Source organism: Leiobunum rupestre, chromosome 11 (assembly GCF_980474605.1).
Source record: "Leiobunum rupestre chromosome 11, qqLeiRupe1.1.hap1, whole genome shotgun sequence".
Lineage (NCBI taxonomy): Eukaryota > Metazoa > Arthropoda > Arachnida > Opiliones > Sclerosomatidae > Leiobunum > Leiobunum rupestre.
In genome coordinates this window covers 45748572-45767960 of record NC_143394.1, presented here as the reverse complement: position 1 = coordinate 45767960, position 19389 = coordinate 45748572, and the positions used below count along the sequence as shown (strand labels likewise).

Genomic DNA, 19389 nt, shown 5'->3' with positions numbered 1-19389 from the left:
CGCGCGGCCTTAGGGAATATTCTTTTAACAAAATTTCGATAAACTATCGTTTAATTAAAATCGGCCCGATTCCGTTAAAATTATAAACCAAAAAGCGAACGGTCGTTGTAATCCCCTTGTAGATATTTCTTTCATTAAAATTTGCTTCGTATTATATTTAACTGATAAACTTGTACTGTAAAAAGGGTTTAATTCAAATGTGCATTGTTATAGTACGTCTAACTCACTTTTGTAACTACTTAACTTATGATATTCTGAATTAAAATTGGTCGTTTCGTCTCAATTATTATAATTAAAATTTTATACCGGGCGGGATAGAACTGGGATAAAATTTTTAAACAAATAACTCTAAATTGCGGAGATATATCTTTAAGGGTTATCTCGAGAAATTAATACCACTAGGGACAATTCTTCCGAGGAGAGGTACATTTTGGCTTGCCAACTTGTTCTTCTTGAAATAGAAAGTTCTTTATACGACTCGCTAACACAAGGATTTAATTTCATTATTTATTTTCCAATCAGATTTACAGAAAAGTCGTTAAATAATTAATTGAATGAAATCAGTCGTTTAGTAATAGCCAGTTTAGCGTAGATTTTATTATCTATTCGAAATATAAGATAAACACCTTAATTTAAACTGAAAACGACAAGGTATTTCATTAACGTCTAAAGTGAATTAAACAATCACAGAATCGTTTGAAATTCAGATAGCTCCTAGCCTATCGTACCTCGTGATAGCAAGCCCTATTTCTGAAGGGACAGCTGCGTCTTGTCACAATATCCACACCTACCGTGTCGATAGAACGCTCTGATGCTTTCTGGGTCCATGCTCGCAAAAAATGCTGGAAAAAATAACATATTTCGTTCTATTTTTCTATTTTTAATTATAATTGCCTTGAGATATCTTACAATTTTGTTAGTAATAACATATCGCCGAGACATTCACTCGAAGCAGATTAATTATAATCTTCTCACATTAGTCTCAGTTCTTATCTTTTGGTTCTTATATACAGTTTTATGTTTGGTAATTCAGTTCTTAAATTAACTTCCGAAACAGATATGGAGGTTTTTAGAGCTCTTACCAACATCCCTTACGAATACAGAATAGAGTTGTTCATCGTAATACCGTTAGTTTTGTCCATCTACTGGTTTGCAAACACGATATGGTCCAAGCAGCGGCTACCTCCTGGGCCAATAGGTTTGCCCTTGGTTGGCTACTGGCCGTTTCTTCTCTTTTCTCCGGAGAAGCGACTCAAAGAAATTGGAGATAAATACGGCTCTATCTACGGGTAAGGCTAGGTTCATAAACTGAAATTCAATCTTATATTTATTTTGTGTATCGTTTTAAAGAATTCAGCTGGGTACCAAATATTTAGTGGTGCTTAATGACTACGAAACGACGAACGAAGCGTATCGCAAAGATGCCACTAACGCGCGGCCGGACATGGAATTTCACAACTTCTCTAAACTTGATCGTAAACCTAAATCTTATTTTCTTATTCCCAATTACTTATGATTATTTTGCAATGCGTTTTTGCAATGTAGACATGGGCGGAATGAATGGGCACGAATGGAAAGATCACCGCAAATTCTTCGTCGGCTATTTGAGAGTTCTGTTTAGAAACGAACCGGGGATGCATAGCCTTCAAGACATCTTGTTCGTGAGTCGCCTTACGCGTCTTCAGCTTTTTGTTTGAAAGATATTGAATTCAATATTTTTCAAATCAGGAAGAAGTTAAGGGTTTGATTAAACAAATCGACGACAAAATTCGAACCAACGAATCGTCCTTTAACGTCCGTAATTTGATGAAAGAAGTGACCAACAATGTCCTGTTACGATACTTGTTTTCCGTTAGCTTGCCATTCAGCCACCCTTTGACCCAGGCTATGTACGATCAACAGAAACCTTTTCTTGACCAGGGAGTACCGTTCACATTCATCAGTTGTTTTCGGGAATTGCGTTGGATACTTCGTCGCATTTTACCTTCGCAGCGTGTTTTAAAGCGATCAACTGCCGAAATCACATCATTTATTCGGTAGGACTTTGTGAAAAGTCATGGTAAATTTAATTATAATTATATACTTATATTTCGAAAGAGATCAAATTGACAAACACCGGAAATTTTTGGATCCTGAAAACCCCAGAGACTACGTTGATTACTGTCTAATAAGACAACGAGATAATCCGGACAATCCCACTTATTGCGGTAAAATATGTTTAAAAGTTGTTGTTCTCATTCTATTGTTATCAAACGGAGCTTGATTATTATTATTTGCGAAACACGTTTAGACGAAATTTTAAACAACAATTGCCAGTTGATACTGCTTGCTGGCACCGATACAATGCGGACGTCTCTCGAATGGATGTTAGTGTTGATGGCCAAAAATCCAGATGTCCAAGACAAAATCTGCTTGGAAATCCGCGAGGTATTTGGCAAAGAACAGAAACCACGCTGGGAAGAACGCTACCTTCTACCTTACACCATGGCAACCATTTTAGAGTGTCAGAGATGGAAAACCTTAGTACCGATGAGCACCGTCAGATTGTACTTGCCGTTTATATCGTTGTAGTAAGTTAAAGGTGACAATATATCTTTGATTGTTAAGGGCTTTGGAGGATTTTACGGTTAAGGGATACGTCATACCGAAAGGATCTCACATCGTGAGTAATTTGTTCGCCATTCACAACGACGAAACCTACTGGAAGGACCCGTCGGAGTTCAAGCCCGAACGCTATTTGGATGAAAATGGAAAAACCAACGTAAACGAGAGAATGGCTGCCTTTTCCTACGGTGAGGATCTACTCGATAAACTTCCCGAACATTTTCTGATGAAACGAATGTACGTACTTTAGGTAAACGTGACTGTCCCGGCTCACAACAAGCGCTGATGGAACTCTTTTTCGCCATGGTGGCTGTTCTTCAGAAGTACCAGGTCCAACCACCCCCCGGTGGAATTTCCCTCGAAGAGGATGACGGTTTGATCCATGGTCCAGCTTCGCCGGTGGTAAAGTTCGTTAGTAGAGCTTAATTATTTTTAAAAGCCTCAGCTATCTTCAATATTTGAAGAAAAATTAAACGATCTTCTTAATAGCGGCTTAGTGTATACAAAAATGGCGAGTCAATAAATATTCAATTGCTGCAGCACTTCTTGTCAATCGTTCAAATTAACTTTAATTTTCATCTACATCGACGAAAAACTATTGTTCAATAGGCGCTTAAATAAAACATCTTCCCAGAAATTTCCAACAAGTAATATTTCCGACAGCCAGGACTCATAAGTTATTATTTATATAGTGCTTGTTGAAATATTAGAAAGCTGGAAACTTTCTCGAACGTAACATCGCTTTTTTGCTAAGCATTAACATGCCAAAAAAGCTACCTGGTTTAAAGGAAACACTTGTTGCATACCGTACTGAAAAAGTAATATGTTTAGTTCTAAAGGAATGAGTTTTCACCTTTTTCCATAAGATAATTTTATACGAAATGAATTAACTCTGCCTCCGTGAGAAGATTTAAAATTGCCCGGTATTATAAAAATATTACATATAATTTTAATTATTTATACCATAAGAGGATGATAATAATAATATTATTATCTTCTTATACTTAGTTTTAGTAACATTATATATTTTACCTTAAAATATATTATCGAAAATTAACATTAGTATGTTCCTTATACACGTGAGCCGACGCGTTTCTTATCTGACGCAAAATTCTCATGAGGGCAAAAACGCGTCTCCAATTGGCTTAAATATGACTTTTTGGCTAGCCATTCTAACCGTTTAACCGACCGACCGGAAATAGCTCCTTCCCAGATGAATTTGGAGAGGGGAGTAGAAACCGAGTATCTTTTATTGAAGCGTCCATTACCAGAGAGAAATTAGCTCATATGTTTTTGTTGGCAGAATAACAACCAGGTTACGCTGATTTTGATTAATACAAACAAAAAACGTATTTTTTTTCTTGGAATCGCAAGCCAAGCTCCAGAAATTTGAAATGGATTGTAGGGTATGCTTTTTATAGGGAAATATACAATGTATATTTGGCTTCCCTAAGATAAACGAGTTATTAAATATCTGCTGGGCATGAACCATATAGAAGTAATCACCCAACTATGCAATGGCCTATTGTGGCATCAGAAGAATTAGGAGATGTGTATACGAAAAAGAAGTAAAATAAATCGACATATTTATCTGGGCTGACAAGAGTGAAATCTAAGTGATGCCAAGAGGTTGAAGTTAGTGATGTTAAAGGGACCTCCTATTTTCCTTTTTGGCTAGTTTTCTTTGAGCGTAGGAAAAATTTACCAACTAGTTGAGATAAAATTACTTTCTTTAATAGTGAGAGCGCATGGTTACAAAATATACCCGAATTGTTCGAAATAGGTATAAAGCTCTGAAAATTGATATACACGTGCCTTGAACTATACTCTCGACTACCTAAATTTTATTTTTCAAAAAAACCGACTGGAAAAACTTTTATAAGCAAAAAACGCCCTTGTTGCCGAGGACGCGCGCATCTTAGTTAATTATGTTTTTAAAATATATGTTCTAAGTTGCACCTCATCTCCGCAACTTTAGGAATAAAAAATGGTAAATCGCGTGTAGCTCACGTGGTAAAGGTGGTAAAGTTATTAATTTTTTTGTGGTAATACGTGTCACAGTGCTACTTAAAACCTGATATGGAACCACATTGGGATATTTTTTTACTTGACGTTTTTAACGATTTTTCGTTTTTCTCCATAGGGAAAAATGGCATATCAGGTTTTAAGTAGTACTACGACACGTATCATCATAAAAAAAATTCAAAACTTTTCCACCTTTACCACCCGAGTTACACGCGATTTAACATTTTTCCCTATTCAGAAAAATTAAAAATGGTAAAAAACGTCAAGTAAAAAAAATACCTCAATGTGGTTCCATATCAGGTTTTAAGTAGCACTGTGACACGTATTACCATAAAAAAAATTCATAACTTTACCACCTTTACCACGCGAGCTACACGCGATTTACCATTTTTTATTCCTAAAGTTGCGGAGATGCGGTGCAACTTAGATCAATATAATAAACAATCAGAGTGCCCTATATGTGAGCAGTCCAGTGCAATTTATAGTTAAATTCTTCACCAATTATTGCATGGCGGTCGCTATTCAGCAGACATCTTTTACGCTCGGGCTTCCGTTGAAATCCAACGTTAAGATAGTTATATCAAAAGTCAAAATTTCAGCCAGAGATTCCAACCGTAGATCGGTTTCGCCCTTTTGGGGCTCATCAGTGCTGTGTAGGAACTCTGGCTATCCTCGGAAATCTGCCGATATCAGTAAAACTAATATCCGAGGATAGCCAGAGTTCCTACACAGTACTGATGAGCCCCAAAAGGGCGAAACCGGTCTACTGTTGGAATCTCTGGCTGAAATTTTGACTTTTGATATAGATCAATATATTTTAAAAACATAAATAAACTAAGATGCGCACGGCCTCGGCAACAAGGGCGTTTTTTGCTTATAAAAGTTTTTCCAGTCGGTTTTTTTGAAAACTAAAATTTAGGTAGTCGAGAGTATAGTTCAAGGCACGTGTATATCAATTTTCAGAGCTGTATACCAATTTCGAACAATTTATCACCATGCGCTCTCACTATAAGAGCATTTCTGACTCTGGGCATTCTAATTCCCGAAAAGTATCATCCGGGAAAACATTTTCAATGTACATTGCTTCAAACGCAGAAGTCTGTACTTGAGAGTAATACTTGCATTTTTTATTAATTGTTGAATTTTCCGTTTAACAGACCTTTTAAGCCAGAAATTTAACGTTACATTTCGTATATACTATTCTCCACAACCATAGATATAAGAAATGTATATAAAGGTCTAGATAAATTTCGGGGCGTCTAAGCCTAACATAAAATACGGAATTGACACCTAGCAGACACCGAGGAAGGCACGTGACCAAGAGCGCGAGCTCTCTTAGCATTTTAGTACTAAGTGCTTGACCTTTCCCCAGGCCGTAGTCTTTAGACACCATCTGTTAATGACTTTTAGTATCATTTTTAAGCCGGAGACAATGGCTCTCGCGACGATAGCACGAGCTTTCTTACCGATAGATAGCGCCTTATAAGGATAGCCTGCAGAAATTACGCGTTTCTGCTAGCTGTCACCTCCGTATTCACTCCCTTTGAAATATTTTATCTAGACCTTTATATACGTTTCCTATATCTATGTCCACAACCCTCCCCCTTTTCGACTTTCCGTTGCTACGCAACTCGTTTTGAAATTTTTAATGTTTAGGCTTAGTTTGTCTTTTCGGTTTAATAGTCGCATGCCAGATTTCCCGCACGATACTGACTACTCCCAAATAGGACGAAACCGGTCTACCGTTGGATTTCTGACTAATTTATTTAATTTAATTTAGTTTTGCACTCGAAGATCTATTTTGTCCGAGTTTCGCGTCTTTTGGTTTGCTCGAAGACCGGTACGAGCTATTTGTAAGTTTTTAAATTTCTTCAAATTGGTTTAGGGTTTAGCTTTTTTACCCCTTTTCTTAATGGACTTATCTACTTATACAGTCATATCATAAGACTATTTGTATTTTTAAAAATGAACTACCTCTATAGAAAATCGGTTTCACTGCAACAAAAAATATAAATTATAAATTAAAAAAAAATAATAAATACATTTCTTTTGATTATAGCTATGTCTGTACTAGGCATTCAATCTTTGTACCGTCCGCTCGCGTGAGCCTACTCATTGGGACTGCATGGCCCACTGGTTTAACTCAGGTAGCTCTATCTGCGTTTGTATGTAACTGACTCTTGTTTCGCATCATACAAACTGAAAACTAAAACACCCCCTACGTATTCTCAATTTCTTAGGGAAAGTGAAAATGGACTCGTCCACAAAATGTTGGTTTTAGAAACCGGCTCAATTCACGGTAGTTTTAGTTTTAGTTTCTTCAGTCGGTAAAAACCGGCACAAGTGGAAGTCGCTTAGCAAAAAAATTAAGTGATAAATTTACAACGCCAGCTCACCGATTTTTCTCTACGAGGTAATTATTTGATGCATTATAAATGTATTACTATTTTTAAAACATAATTTGAAACAAATTTTATATTCTAAAATAAATGTGTTGGGATTTATTTATATTTAATTTAAATTCACTATTCAGACGCATAAACACGTTTTGATTTAAGGGGGTACAACTTCGAGGTTGAATTTGGCGCCTCTTTTGAACTATTTTGACGCCCATTTCCAACCTTTTCAAGTTTTAAGGGTACATGGTACGCCTCCACAACCGTTCCTACGCCCCTTTGTATATTTAATATCAATTAACATTAAAACACACTGGAGTTACAGTAACCGTTTAGGAACCGGAACCGATAGGTACTAAATTTCGAGAACCGAAACCGATGTCGAAAATTTAAGAACCAGAACGGAAATAGTCCAAATAAATGGAACCGTTGCATCCCTACAGATCAATATCATTTATGCACGCAATATTTAACTGATATCGTTTTTTTACGTGAGCTTTTAAACTTTTAAAATTAATTGTACTTCAATTTTGTATTGTCCAAAAACAACTTTTGCGGAACAGAACTATTATGAGACTGGTTACATGGGGTTTTGGACCCCCCCTCATGTAACAGCTGCAAAAGCGCTTCTGGTAAAGAATCCTGTTAGATGTGTTAACGGTAAAAACGCGCATCACTGAAGGATCGTCGATTCCAACTGGAGAAATCACTATCCATGCAGAAAACTGAAAAGGTGCCTTTCACGGAAGCTACTGAACTGACTAAGGTGAAGAGTTACGCACAAGCAACTTGCCCTCGCTTCACAGGCAAATCCAGTTAGATAATCAACCGGCAAAATAGTGTTAGATGTTTCACCTTTGAAACTTCAAACCCTCTTACATGAACTCTTGTGATGCAGTGTCAAACTGTCAACTCTTTTAATACAAAATTAATAGATAAATTAACTTATCAAAATATAAGCAACCGATTCAAAAATTATATTAAAATGCAAGTTTTATTAATTATCGTCAAATTTACGAATAACAATGAGGAAAAACTAATAGAATTTGCTTTACCCGTTACCTATCTAGGTTTCAATGGAGAATCAAAGGAGGCGTCGTTATAGTTTTCAGTAAAAAGTATGTTATAACCATAAGTTAATGATACCTCTTAAGTAGACAAATGGCTATGCTGCCTATGGCGGATATGCTTGTACAAATTGACCTATGTCTCTCCGTACTGCGTATCAAAGTAGCCTTAACATAGACTTCGAACTGCCGAAGCTGACGTTTCTTTAATCCCGTTTGGTGCAAGGCTAGCTTGAACTTCCCCAAGAGATAAATTTCGGTATTCCCTTAGAAAATTCGTTCCCCCCCCCCCCCCCCCCGGCAGAGGCCAAAGAACGTTTTTTTGCTATTGGTTTATTTCTCAGCCCAATATAGTTTCATTCTCGACCGCACAGCGGCGCTGGGTCCGAGATATTTTTCAAAACTTTCATTTTCGCGGGAATCGGAGAGACAAGATTAGACATCACATTTTCTGGACAAAGATTCCACCTTGAAAGGTCTTATTTGTCTACTTAGAGGTATCATTAACTTATGTTATAACTTATAACGTTATTTTGGGTGGTAGCTATTCTGAGATCTTGGGTCCTTTGAATCTGTACTTTCATTTATTTTGGAACCTTTAGACAAAGTTAGCGGGGTTGATGGAAGTGATTCGGAAATGTAAATATTTTCCGAGGATAGATGTGTAGCTTCAAAAAAATGTTGAGATAATTGAGATGTAGCACTTCTAAATTGATTTAAGTTTTGCTGGGGTTCACCTTGAATAGAGTTCAATATGTCCGGTGTCACATTGCGTATTAAATTTAGTGGTTGAATAGGACTAAAAGTCATTCGGGTACAAGCGCGACTAGGATTAAGAGATTGAGGCGTCAATAGTAAGTTTGGACACGGTGTGGATGGGACCCCCGAAAAAATACTGAAGTCAAAGTTGTTGATGTTGGTACATTGGGGAGGCTTGTTACGCTTCAATTCAAGGATGCGTTGCAATATTTCCGCATTAAGTGTTTGACCCTCGACAAAACCACCAGGGGGTGACTTTATCTTTGGCCTTTGCGCTGATTCTGGAACCATTGGTTTTGGTCTATTTGGCACTTTCTCTGATTCTGCAACCATTTGATGTGGCTTTTGATCAAATTCCTCAACCACAGCCATTACAGAGCTCCTCACTGAAGCTGCTTCATCTTTTTCAAAATTGCTAATCTATCAAAAAAGGTCGCAAAAATATAACTTTGTCTAGTCTGAGGTAGAAATTTTTGCTTGAAATTACCAAATTAACATCCGCTTGACATTTTTCTGCATGGCCTTCACGAATCATTAAATCATTGATGTGGATGTCATCCTCGCCAGTCGTGTCAGATATAAGAACTTCCAGACCTTTCTTATACTGATAATCAAATATTTGATATAATTTAACTCACAAGAAGGAAAGGGGAAGTAAAAATATTACATCAAGGCCACATGTGTGCAGAAATTTGCATTGCAGATCTTTTAGCTTAATTAATTCAAACAGACGTTCAGCAGAGGTGGTAGTCCAACCATGCTGCTATAGAAAATATTAACAATATCAAGATTCCAAAACTTAAAAAGAGGTTTCTTATATTTCATACCAAATTTATAGGATCCAGTAAACCCAATTGGCACTTAATAGCCTGTGATGGTAGCTTTATAAACGTTTTAGGAATATAACGGACGTTATCTTTCAAAACCCTGTCACTTGTTCCATAATCAATGTAAAAAACCTTTAAACAAAAGCAAGATCTAAAATCAGGATTTTTTAGAACTGCCCAAAAAAAATTAACAGCGAGCGAGCCGCAATATACCAACTAAACCCACATAACATAATTCGCTGCCTACGTTAACGTAGGCAGCGCATAATTTCAATGAGCTATAAAAGCAACTGGAACGAGTCCTGATCAGTGGAATCACCAAATTCAGAATTTGTAGCAGACAAATATTTTCACAAAAATGAGATAAAAAAGGGCTGTAAATAAGTAACATAGTTCAGCAAAATTGGCTGCGTTTGTCAATTTGTACTGGACATTGACATCTCCCATGAGGTAATCAGGTATTTTAAATTTCTTATACTTTTAGCGATAAATTCACGATTATTAGCACTGCCCAAATCTGATTTTACAACTGCAAATCCGAGTTTTAGAACTGCCCACTAGTTTAGGCCCTAAACAAAAGAATTTAAGTGAAAGTTTTCCATTTACACAGGAAAGAGTTATACCTGGACAGTTTCATTTTGAGGCTGCAAGTCCACAATAATAGCACGATGCCAATCTCCCTCATACAAAGCGGCGCACGGTAAATACATCTTAAACTCGTGGTGTGGAATCTTGTAGTTCTGAGATATAGGATAACTTTGGTAGAATTGTCTGAATAAAAGGAAGTGATGCCAGTAGAAGCTTCTATATTTAAATTATAAACGATAAATAATACTTAAGGTTATCCATTAAACTCTCCAGGGCATTGGCATATGGTTCACCAAGAAGCTGTATAAAAAATAATCCTGGACTATGGACTTCTGAAACTTTAACTCTCATTATATCCTTGTGACTCAGAATTGTTTGTGGTATGTATTTATCTTCGCAAGTGGCTGCATCTTCTGGGACATATACACCAACAACAGGAGATGCAATTTGCTAAAATAAAGGGAAAACACTTAAATCTTACATTTTGTTGTTAGGCCAGGGTTGCCACAAAATTATGAGATTCAAATTTCCTAACCATAATAAGAGATTTTCCCTTACTTTTTGAGGCGAAAATTTTTATTTCATATTTTACTTTTATCAGAAGTTAATAAATTTAAATGGACTTATATTTCAGTAAAAAGGTTATTGCAGTTTTGAAAAAATTAGTCAAACTTTCATGGAAATAAATTATAATTATAGAATTTCCTATAGATCTAGTCAAGGTTGGCAGTTTTTTCACAATCAAATTTCCTGACCATCTCCAGAGATTTTTAATGACTTATTTTGTGACAAGATTTATTATGTTTTAAGTTTTTAACCTATATTTTAGAAAAACGTTTCTAATTTGCAACTGAAATTAAATTCCCTGACATTTCCCTGATTTTTATACCCATATTCAAATTCTCTAACTTTTCCACGTTTTCCCTGACCATCTCCGGAGATTTCCCCTGACTTATTTTGTGCCAAGATTTTAGAATTTTTTAACCTATATTTTAGTAAACGTTTCCTATTTGTAACCAAAATTAAATTCCCTGATTTTTAGACTAATTTTTAAAAAACCCTGACTTTTCCTCGATTTTCATACCCATATTCAAATTCACAACTTTTCCAGGAATTTCAGGTATCATCGCAACCCTGAGAGTAAAATTAAATTCAAAAAGTGTCCAGATAAAATTTAATTCTCTGAATTTTTTCAAATTCTCTAGGCCCATTTTTAAATTCCCTGATTCCCGAGACATGTGTCATCCCTGTAGGCATTTTTAGCCATACCTCTTTACCGCATAAAATGGTACATGGAGAAATGAATACAGATTTCTGGTCATCCAATTGCAAATACTTTTCACCACGTGATATTGTTAGGACCAATTCAATATATTGCGAAAGTTTCAGATAAAAGTCATCTTTAGTGCTAAAACCAAAATCCCGCCACTGTAATTTGCTTTTACAGTTCATCTAAAAAAGACCATAACAGTTAAGACGAAATATTAAGTTTCATAAATACATTGTGGATGTATTATAACCTTGTAAATCTCTTCAAACTCTTGTACAGATATTCCAGTTGGATAATATTTGAGAATAGACTTAATATTACAAATTATATCCTTTGGAATGTCCTTCGTTTTCTGGGGGGTGTAACTGATAAAATATGGTGTTTGTGATTGGGCATCATAAATGATTTCACTTTTTTTAGGGTCATCAGAAAAAAAAATTCCAAAAATGTTTGGATTTTGGTCCACCAATTCAGTGATGTTGTAATATCCGATATCTTCTAAATTCAATGTTTCATGATTGATCCTCTGATTACAGAAATGTTTATAAAATTAGCACGAAAAAAAAGTGTTACAATATGTACAAATAGGTATTTACTTCATATTCATCTAAGAACATATCAAGGCATAATCCATTTGGATGTTGATTTAGCACTCTGTGCATTCTCTTTTTCAATTTGTCATTTACATTTTCCTGAGCGGAAAATTCTCCAAAATTCTGTTGGGACGATGCATGTTGTGACGTTTCTGGTATTGTGACAACTTTCCTATCATTAAACTGCACATTTGTGAACGCAGTGACCCTCTCATTCTGGGAATTTTCAACTATAATTTTATTATCATTTTCATGGAATTTTACTTCTTGGCAAACTTTTTTTAGTGCCGCCACTTCTGACGAATCAGACATCTATAATGTAAAACTTATAAAAAATTGCCAAAATAAAAGAATTTACCAAAGCAACTTTCAATAATATACAATTAACGGAAATGGTTGAATTGTGAAGAAGGCGTTTTATTCTCTGCAGAGAATTCTGAAATAAAAACCGTAACTAAAAGCATAACTATGCCTCAGGCTCATTCAGAGGCACCGCTCAAAGGCAGTGTTGCCAATGTTTGAAAGTTGAAATTCCCATTGTTGGATAGTAAATTTTACACGAATTCCCACCATAGAAATCGGATAACCAACTAGAACGCTTAATCGAATGGCGGGCACCCCACCGATTAGATTCTTGGCTAAAACGACAGTAACACCATCTACGCCGCGCGCACGAAGCTTATTTTATCTAGTGATCAGGTCTACTTTGTGAATAACGAAGGCACTGATGCAAATAACCATTTACAGGTGTTGTTGATTCATTAGTGGTCTTTTCCACTTTCATTAACGGTTTTAGCTGTAAGTACAATGCGAGAGAAGGCTGCAACTATCCAAAATGTGGTTTTCGAATTCATATTTTTCGGAAGGTAAATACAGCAATTCCCGCCTTAACGAGCGCAGATGTCCACCCACTGTTGTTTAGCCAGTCTCCCAAAACTTTATCAAATGTAAGTTCGATATGGAGACCACCGAACATGACTACGAAATGATCCTCGCCATAAGTACTGGGCCAAGTCTACTGAATATTTTTCGCTAATGCATATATGGGCTGATCACAAGCAATTACTGGAACTTGACCAGGATTGAGATGTTGAACACATGCCTTCACAACTGACATCGCGTGTCGTATCATAGCAGCGCATTTCAATTTCCGAGGACATACTACTTGTTCTTCCTCAAACAGTACGATTCAGTTTATCGTAAGACATGCAAATTCCAAGGCGTTGTAGAGTATGGATTAACTCTCGTTTACGAGTCAATGCGTGTACTTTAAATGCAATGGACGTCGAGACTGGAGTTTCGTTTTGACTCTTGGTATGTTCACTAACCTTGTTTTGAACTCTACGAAAACTGTTCTTTACGATTAGCTGCGCAATGGTTAATACAGCTTGCGATACATCGGAGGTACGGGAACCTTCTAACAGCCCTTGAATGAAACGGACAACTACGGAACTAACAGCCTTCTGTTGTTCTCCTGGCTTAAAAGTTCCGTCAAATTTGTACGGTGTTTCCAACGTGTACTTCCTAAGAACCATTGACGCTTTTTTCAAAATCAATTCCTCGTCGTCCATGTTTTGCACGTTAATTGCGCTTTTTACGGTTTGATTTACGTAAGCATGTGACGCTATAACTACATCTCTACCAACTGTGCATGCATACAAGTCGATACAAGTCTGGTAGCTCTGCTAGGATTCTTTCCTTTAATAGTGTAGAGTTCACTCTCGCATTCTACAGAATACCCAAATCATCTAGCTTAGATTGGTACAAATTCGCTATGTCTACAATTTTAAGGGTCTGTGAATGTCCCTGATAAATCTTTACTTTAATGAAATCAATTATTTCACCAAATACCGCCAAGTTATTAGAATTTTCGTAGTTATTTTCGACGCTTTTTTTTCGGTTATACAGGCCTACAAGACATTTGGCGTGGTACGAAGAATTTAGCTGAATTAATTCGCCTTCTGAAATTTTACGTAGAAGCGTAACGTCTTGCAAATCTTCGGCGTATTTACGAATTTTTTCAAGTAATTCCGGTGTAGATACTGTACGCCACTGATCCCCAGTCACAGAACAGTCGCTATCGCACAAAAACATTTAGACATAGGATGGGAGTTTTTTAAACTTCGTTCGGGATGATGGTAATATAAAACAAGGCATTTTCTTGATATTTCGATTCAAGTAGTGACATGTCAGTGTCTCGACATTTTCCTAAGATATTTTGGTCATTCAAATCTTTCGCAATCTTCAAAACTCTGCGCTTTAGTGACTCCGAAGTAACCATACGCCAAATTTTATCGTTTCCATAATTCCCAGAGTTACAAAACAAACACTTTTCTTTATAACATATCCGTTTCGAATTCTCATCATATGTATTTTCACAACGTACTTTTTGTTTGACAGCTGGTTTAAGTTTTTGAGCACTATACTGTACTCTGCACGACTTATGCCACTTAGCCTTGTTGTTAGTTAAGTTGGCCGCTATTCCGCCTGAAACTTTACGAAATACACTCATGGAGCCAGTGGCGGACTGGGCCTAATATTTTGGGCTGCCAGAAGACAAAGGGCCCCAGCTTTAACAACTATAACGCTATCATGATTGAGGGGCCCACTTCATGAACGGTCCGTGGGGCCAACCTGCTTTTTCTCCTGGAGTTCGCATGACGTACTTAACGGCGTTAGGACTAGTTCTAGTAGGCAGTCAATATGTCGCGACGAAAGTAAGTTAACCTAAATTTCAATTAATAGCCTAGCTGTAATAGGACGTCAATACGTACCAAGTAAGTTAATCTAAATTTCAATTAATAGGCTAGAGTGTAGTATTTTCTTGGATGGCGGTGTCAGGCCCATCTCTACCATTGGGCTTCGAAGGGCTAAGCCCTAGGGCGCCGTCCGGCCATTTATATTTTTTTTATAATTTAATTGTAAAGTATTCAATAAAGACGCGGTGATATGAAAAAGAGTGCCTGATATTATTAGCCCAGGCGCACCTGAAAGGGTGGCGTTAGGGATAGTTGTAGCCGGAAGTCAATATGTCTAAACAAAAGGCCAAAACTGAAACTCCACCATCCCAATGACCTCAGAATCTTCTCGGATGGCATTCCTTTGCGGCTTTAGGGCTATTTGTAATAGGTTCTTCTGCTTGGTCATTTTTAAGGAATAATTATTAATTATTAAGTTGAATATAGGTAGTTAACGAACAGTCTATCAGTCAAGTTGACGAATTCATTTACACATAAGTAAGTAAACCGATAATTTCATTATTTAATGATTTTAATCTATGGCAGAATTTAATATTTATTATGATTTTACAAAGGCCGAAACTGAAACTCCATTAAAACAAATTGCCTCATCATCTCACGATGATGATAAAAAATGTAATAAAATTTAGATTGTAATATTGACTAGCTGCGGAAGGACCGCGGCCCGAAAGCTATACTATATTGTAAATAAAGTGTTTTTAACTCCATGAAGCAGTGACGGCGATGCCGTGGGGGCTCGGGGGCTTGAGCCCCCACGGGGTAAACCAAACGAGGGCCGAGCCCCCACAGAAATAAAATTGAGGAAAAATAGCAATCGGGGAAAAAATTATAATCTCACTGCCTTATTTGGGTCCGAATTCGGTCTTTTTACAGAATTTATTTTTAGATTGCAGATGCGAGTAGCATTAAGATGGTACAACCGTAAAATTGATTTTGATAGATTCGTCCAAACAGAAAATTGCCACGTCGTGTACCTTATTTTACCTAAAATACCTTCGTTTAGTATGTGGCCAAGAAGGGTTTAATTATCTAGCCATGTACACAGATATTTTTCTAAAGATAATGACTTAACTTTTATTATCATTATGTATTCATTGACGGATGAGATATTAGAAAGAACACTTTAAAAAAATATATATAGTAATAAAAATGTAGAGCTGTACATTTTCTTGCTTAAGTTTTAAGTACATGTATATGCATTTTTGGATGAAAAAAAAATGCCCCTTGCCCCCACAGAAAAATTTTCCGATCACCGTCGCTGCCATGAAGTATCAGTATTTTATAGAACTTTAATAATTTCAAAATATCGATTGAACAAAATTTTAAAATTTATAATTATATCTCAAAACATTATCCTTTCGATATCAAAAGAATAAATAACCGATGAAATGTACCTGTTTTTGCGGTTAATCATAGTTAACCGTTTATTTCGAAATTAATTTTAACGGTTTTCCGAACCCTAGTTGAGTTTTCTCCCCACTGGCTTAAGGGGTTTTCCCCCAAGCTCTTCGGTTACCCCTTCCATAAAAACTTGTTGAGGTTAACGGTAATAGTTAGTGTAGGGAGATGTTGACTCGCGTTGCTTGCAGGGCTTGCCACCACCCTCCTACGCGTTGTAACCCGGCCACCTGAATTAAAGGCTTTAAAGGTCGCTCGATGACTTAGGCCTAAGGTGGTGCCTTGGATATTAGCCTAGCTGCTTATTTATATAGCTGGTATGTCAAATTACAGCGAGAGCGGAAAATGAGAAAAAATTTAGTCCTAAACGTTTGCGGAGATTCTCTTTTACTAATCAAGCAATGGTTCTACTTTGAACTAATTAATACAGGGGCGTAGAACACGTTTCTTTATATTCTTCTACCAGCAAAAATTTGCGTTGTTCACTTATGTGGGAAGGTATCACAAGTAGTGACCATGTTTAAAAAAGATAATGTCTCTTAATTGTGATACCTTCTCACTTGCGCAGTCACGCTCTCCCCATAGAGGAATAAATTTTCTACGCGCTTGCTTCAGTGGCATTGAAACGTTCAGGTATTTATTAGAATACAACCGTTATACAGATTGCTTGAATTTGCTCGATCGACATCTATTTAGTCTAGAAATTAGGGTATATTTTGGGCGGTTTAATGGTTTTATAATGCTGCGCCTTCAAAAACGATGCAACGAAATAATATTATCGTTTTATTATATCTATCTTATTTAAAAATAAATTATGAGATTTGACCTCCAAACGCAATCTTATCAATATCTGTCACGTAGTTGCAGTATCTCGTAGATAACACGGCTTGATTGCTAGTATCCAAACTTCGTATAATACGCCACAGTTTCACACCATGGACGCTTTACTAAAGACACAAGATTTCTTTTTTCAATGGAGCACCGCCATACTTCTGATGTGCGTCTCCGTGGCGTCGCTTTTATACTTTAAAAATAATCTGAAACCTAGTCGCCTTCCTCCCGGTCCAAAGGGATTACCTATTCTCGGGTACTTGCCATTCCTCGGCAAGTATCCAGAACGACATTTCCAAGAATTGGCGCGTAAATACGGTCCCGTTATCGGGTAAGTTATGTCGTAGATTTACCACTAAAAAGCGAAAATTGGCATTTCAAGTAAAGTAATGTTTTGGCAGATTGCAAATTGGATCTCGCTTTGTGGTTGTGCTCAATGATTTCGAGACTATCAACGACGTTTTCCGCCGAGACGTGTCGTCAGATCGACCACCCTTCGTTTTCTACAACTACTCGGAGCATGACAGTATGATCTTGACATTCATTTTGCTCAATTATTGCTGATTTTCAACAAATGTCAAACGCGGTTGAAGATTTGGCCGGAATGAATGGGACGATCTGGAGAGAACACCGAAAATTTTTCCTCAACTTTTTACGAGTCCTGTTCCGGAGCGATACTGGTTTGAGAAATCTCCATTCCGTTGTGAATGTAAGCGTAAGTTCTCGCAACGTGATTGTCTAATCCAATAACGTTACTCCTTAACGCAGATGGAAATGACCACTTTGTTGGGAAACATCGAGAAGAGTATTGCCGACGGAGAGGAGAAAATGAATATCCGCGATGCTCTGAGGGAATTCACCAACAACGTCCTACTGCGATCTTTGTTCTCCATCACCTTGTCCACTAAAGATCGGATTTCCGGGGCGATGGCCGACCAGCAGAAAGCGATACTCAATCAAGCCGCTCCTTCCTACTTGACCGCTTGCTTTCCAGAACTGCGATGGATACTCACTCGAGTGATGCCTTCGCAAAGAATATTGAAGAAAACCTCTGAGGAAGTGCAGGAGTTTATTCGGATTCAAATTGAAGAACACAGGAAAACGTTGGATGGGGATAATCCCCGGGATTATTTGGATTATTTTCTTATCAAGCAGAGAGAGAATCGAGAAGATCCTTTTTATTGCGGTATTCTAATTGGGTTTAGTTTATTTTCTCTTTCAATAGATTACCGTATCTAGCTTTAAGTTATGATAATTTTAATTCCACTTTGCTTTCTAGATGGAATTCTTAACAGCAATTGCCAGTTGCTTTTGACCGGCGGGGCAGATACGACGCGCACGGCTATGGAATGGATGATTATGTTGTTGGCCAAATTCCCAGACGTGCAGGACCGGATATTTGACGAAGTTCAACAATCGTTCGGCACTGAAAAGCGACCCGAATGGGAGTGCTATCGATGGAAGGCTGTCGTTCCAATCACTTCGTTGAGATTGTATGTTTTGAGAAATTAAGCTTCTACGCCTATCCAATAAGTTTTAACCTTTAAAATTATCCAAAGGGCGAAAGAAGATATACCAGTGAAAGACTGCGTAATTCCGAAAGGGTCTCTTTTTATAGCTAATATCTGGGCCGTCCACAACGATGACAACTACTGGAAGGACCCGTCAGAGTTCAACCCCGGACGCTACTTGGACAAAGTTGGAAAACTCAATTCGAACGAAAGACAGCTCACGTTTTCAGTTGGTAAAGGAATGTTTCTATATTCACAAACAGTAAAATTCTTCAAAATATGGTTGTCCTCTCGTAGGTAAGCGCGATTGCCCGGGTAAACAACAAGCCCTGATTGAACAATATGTCTTATTGATGGGCATCCTCCAAAAGTACAAAATTGTCGCTCCTGCCGAAGGAATCTCTCTCGAAGACAACGACGACCTGGTTGTGGGACCCATTTCACCCGTCGTGATTTTCAATCCCAGAAACTCTGACTCACTGTAACTAGTGCACATGTAATGTACCATCAATAAAATATTCCAACGGCAATTATTTCTATTGGGAAAAACCTCATCAAATTAAACAAAGATAGTCTTTCTAACTTCACGTGGTTTAGGATAACCAGTTAAGTAGCTGTTTCTAAATGTTACTCGTATTTGTTGTCAATCCCAGAAGCTCCGACTCACTAATTAGTGCTATTAATAAAAAATTATTGGGAATTCGAGTTGAATAGAGTCAAGCCTGGAAATTGTCGGTTTATGTTTAAACCATGTACTAGAG

The 19389-nt window shown here is 37.2% G+C and overlaps 3 protein-coding genes across 4 annotated transcripts; 2 read left to right on the top strand and 1 right to left on the bottom strand.

Moving 5' to 3' along the window:
• The first annotated feature begins 1059 nt into the window (after window positions 1–1059).
• Window positions 1060–3139, top strand: LOC149923008 (cytochrome P450 18a1-like). Its single transcript, XM_090163332.1, has 8 exons — window positions 1060–1289; window positions 1351–1475; window positions 1546–1661; window positions 1729–2036; window positions 2098–2207; window positions 2291–2546; window positions 2608–2792; window positions 2855–3139. Exons 1-8 carry the CDS (start codon window positions 1060–1062, stop codon window positions 3028–3030), a joined length of 1506 nt encoding a protein of 501 aa, XP_090019458.1. The 3' UTR covers window positions 3031–3139.
• Window positions 3140–8000: 4861 nt separating this feature from the next.
• On the bottom strand, window positions 8001–12547 carry LOC149923007 (tudor domain-containing protein 5-like). Of its 2 annotated transcripts, none has more exons than XM_090163878.1 (10): window positions 12511–12547; window positions 12133–12441; window positions 11787–12062; window positions 11536–11718; window positions 10514–10716; window positions 10302–10449; window positions 9679–9810; window positions 9519–9614; window positions 9339–9455; window positions 8001–9271 (listed from the first exon to the last, which is right to left on the bottom strand). In XM_090163878.1, exons 2-10 carry the CDS (start codon window positions 12439–12441, stop codon window positions 8621–8623), a joined length of 2115 nt encoding a protein of 704 aa, XP_090020004.1. In that variant the 5' UTR covers window positions 12511–12547; the 3' UTR covers window positions 8001–8620. The 2 variants fall into 2 exon arrangements, with proteins under 2 accessions (XP_090020004.1, XP_090020005.1); XM_090163879.1 differs by having other exon boundaries at window positions 9519–9611.
• A 4645-nt stretch (window positions 12548–17192) lies between these two features.
• LOC149923006 (cytochrome P450 2L1-like) lies at window positions 17193–19158 on the top strand. Its single transcript, XM_090163125.1, has 7 exons — window positions 17193–17448; window positions 17519–17643; window positions 17711–17826; window positions 17886–18303; window positions 18397–18610; window positions 18677–18861; window positions 18926–19158. Exons 1-7 carry the CDS (start codon window positions 17222–17224, stop codon window positions 19111–19113), a joined length of 1473 nt encoding a protein of 490 aa, XP_090019251.1. The 5' UTR covers window positions 17193–17221; the 3' UTR covers window positions 19114–19158.
• Window positions 19159–19389: the final 231 nt, after the last annotated feature.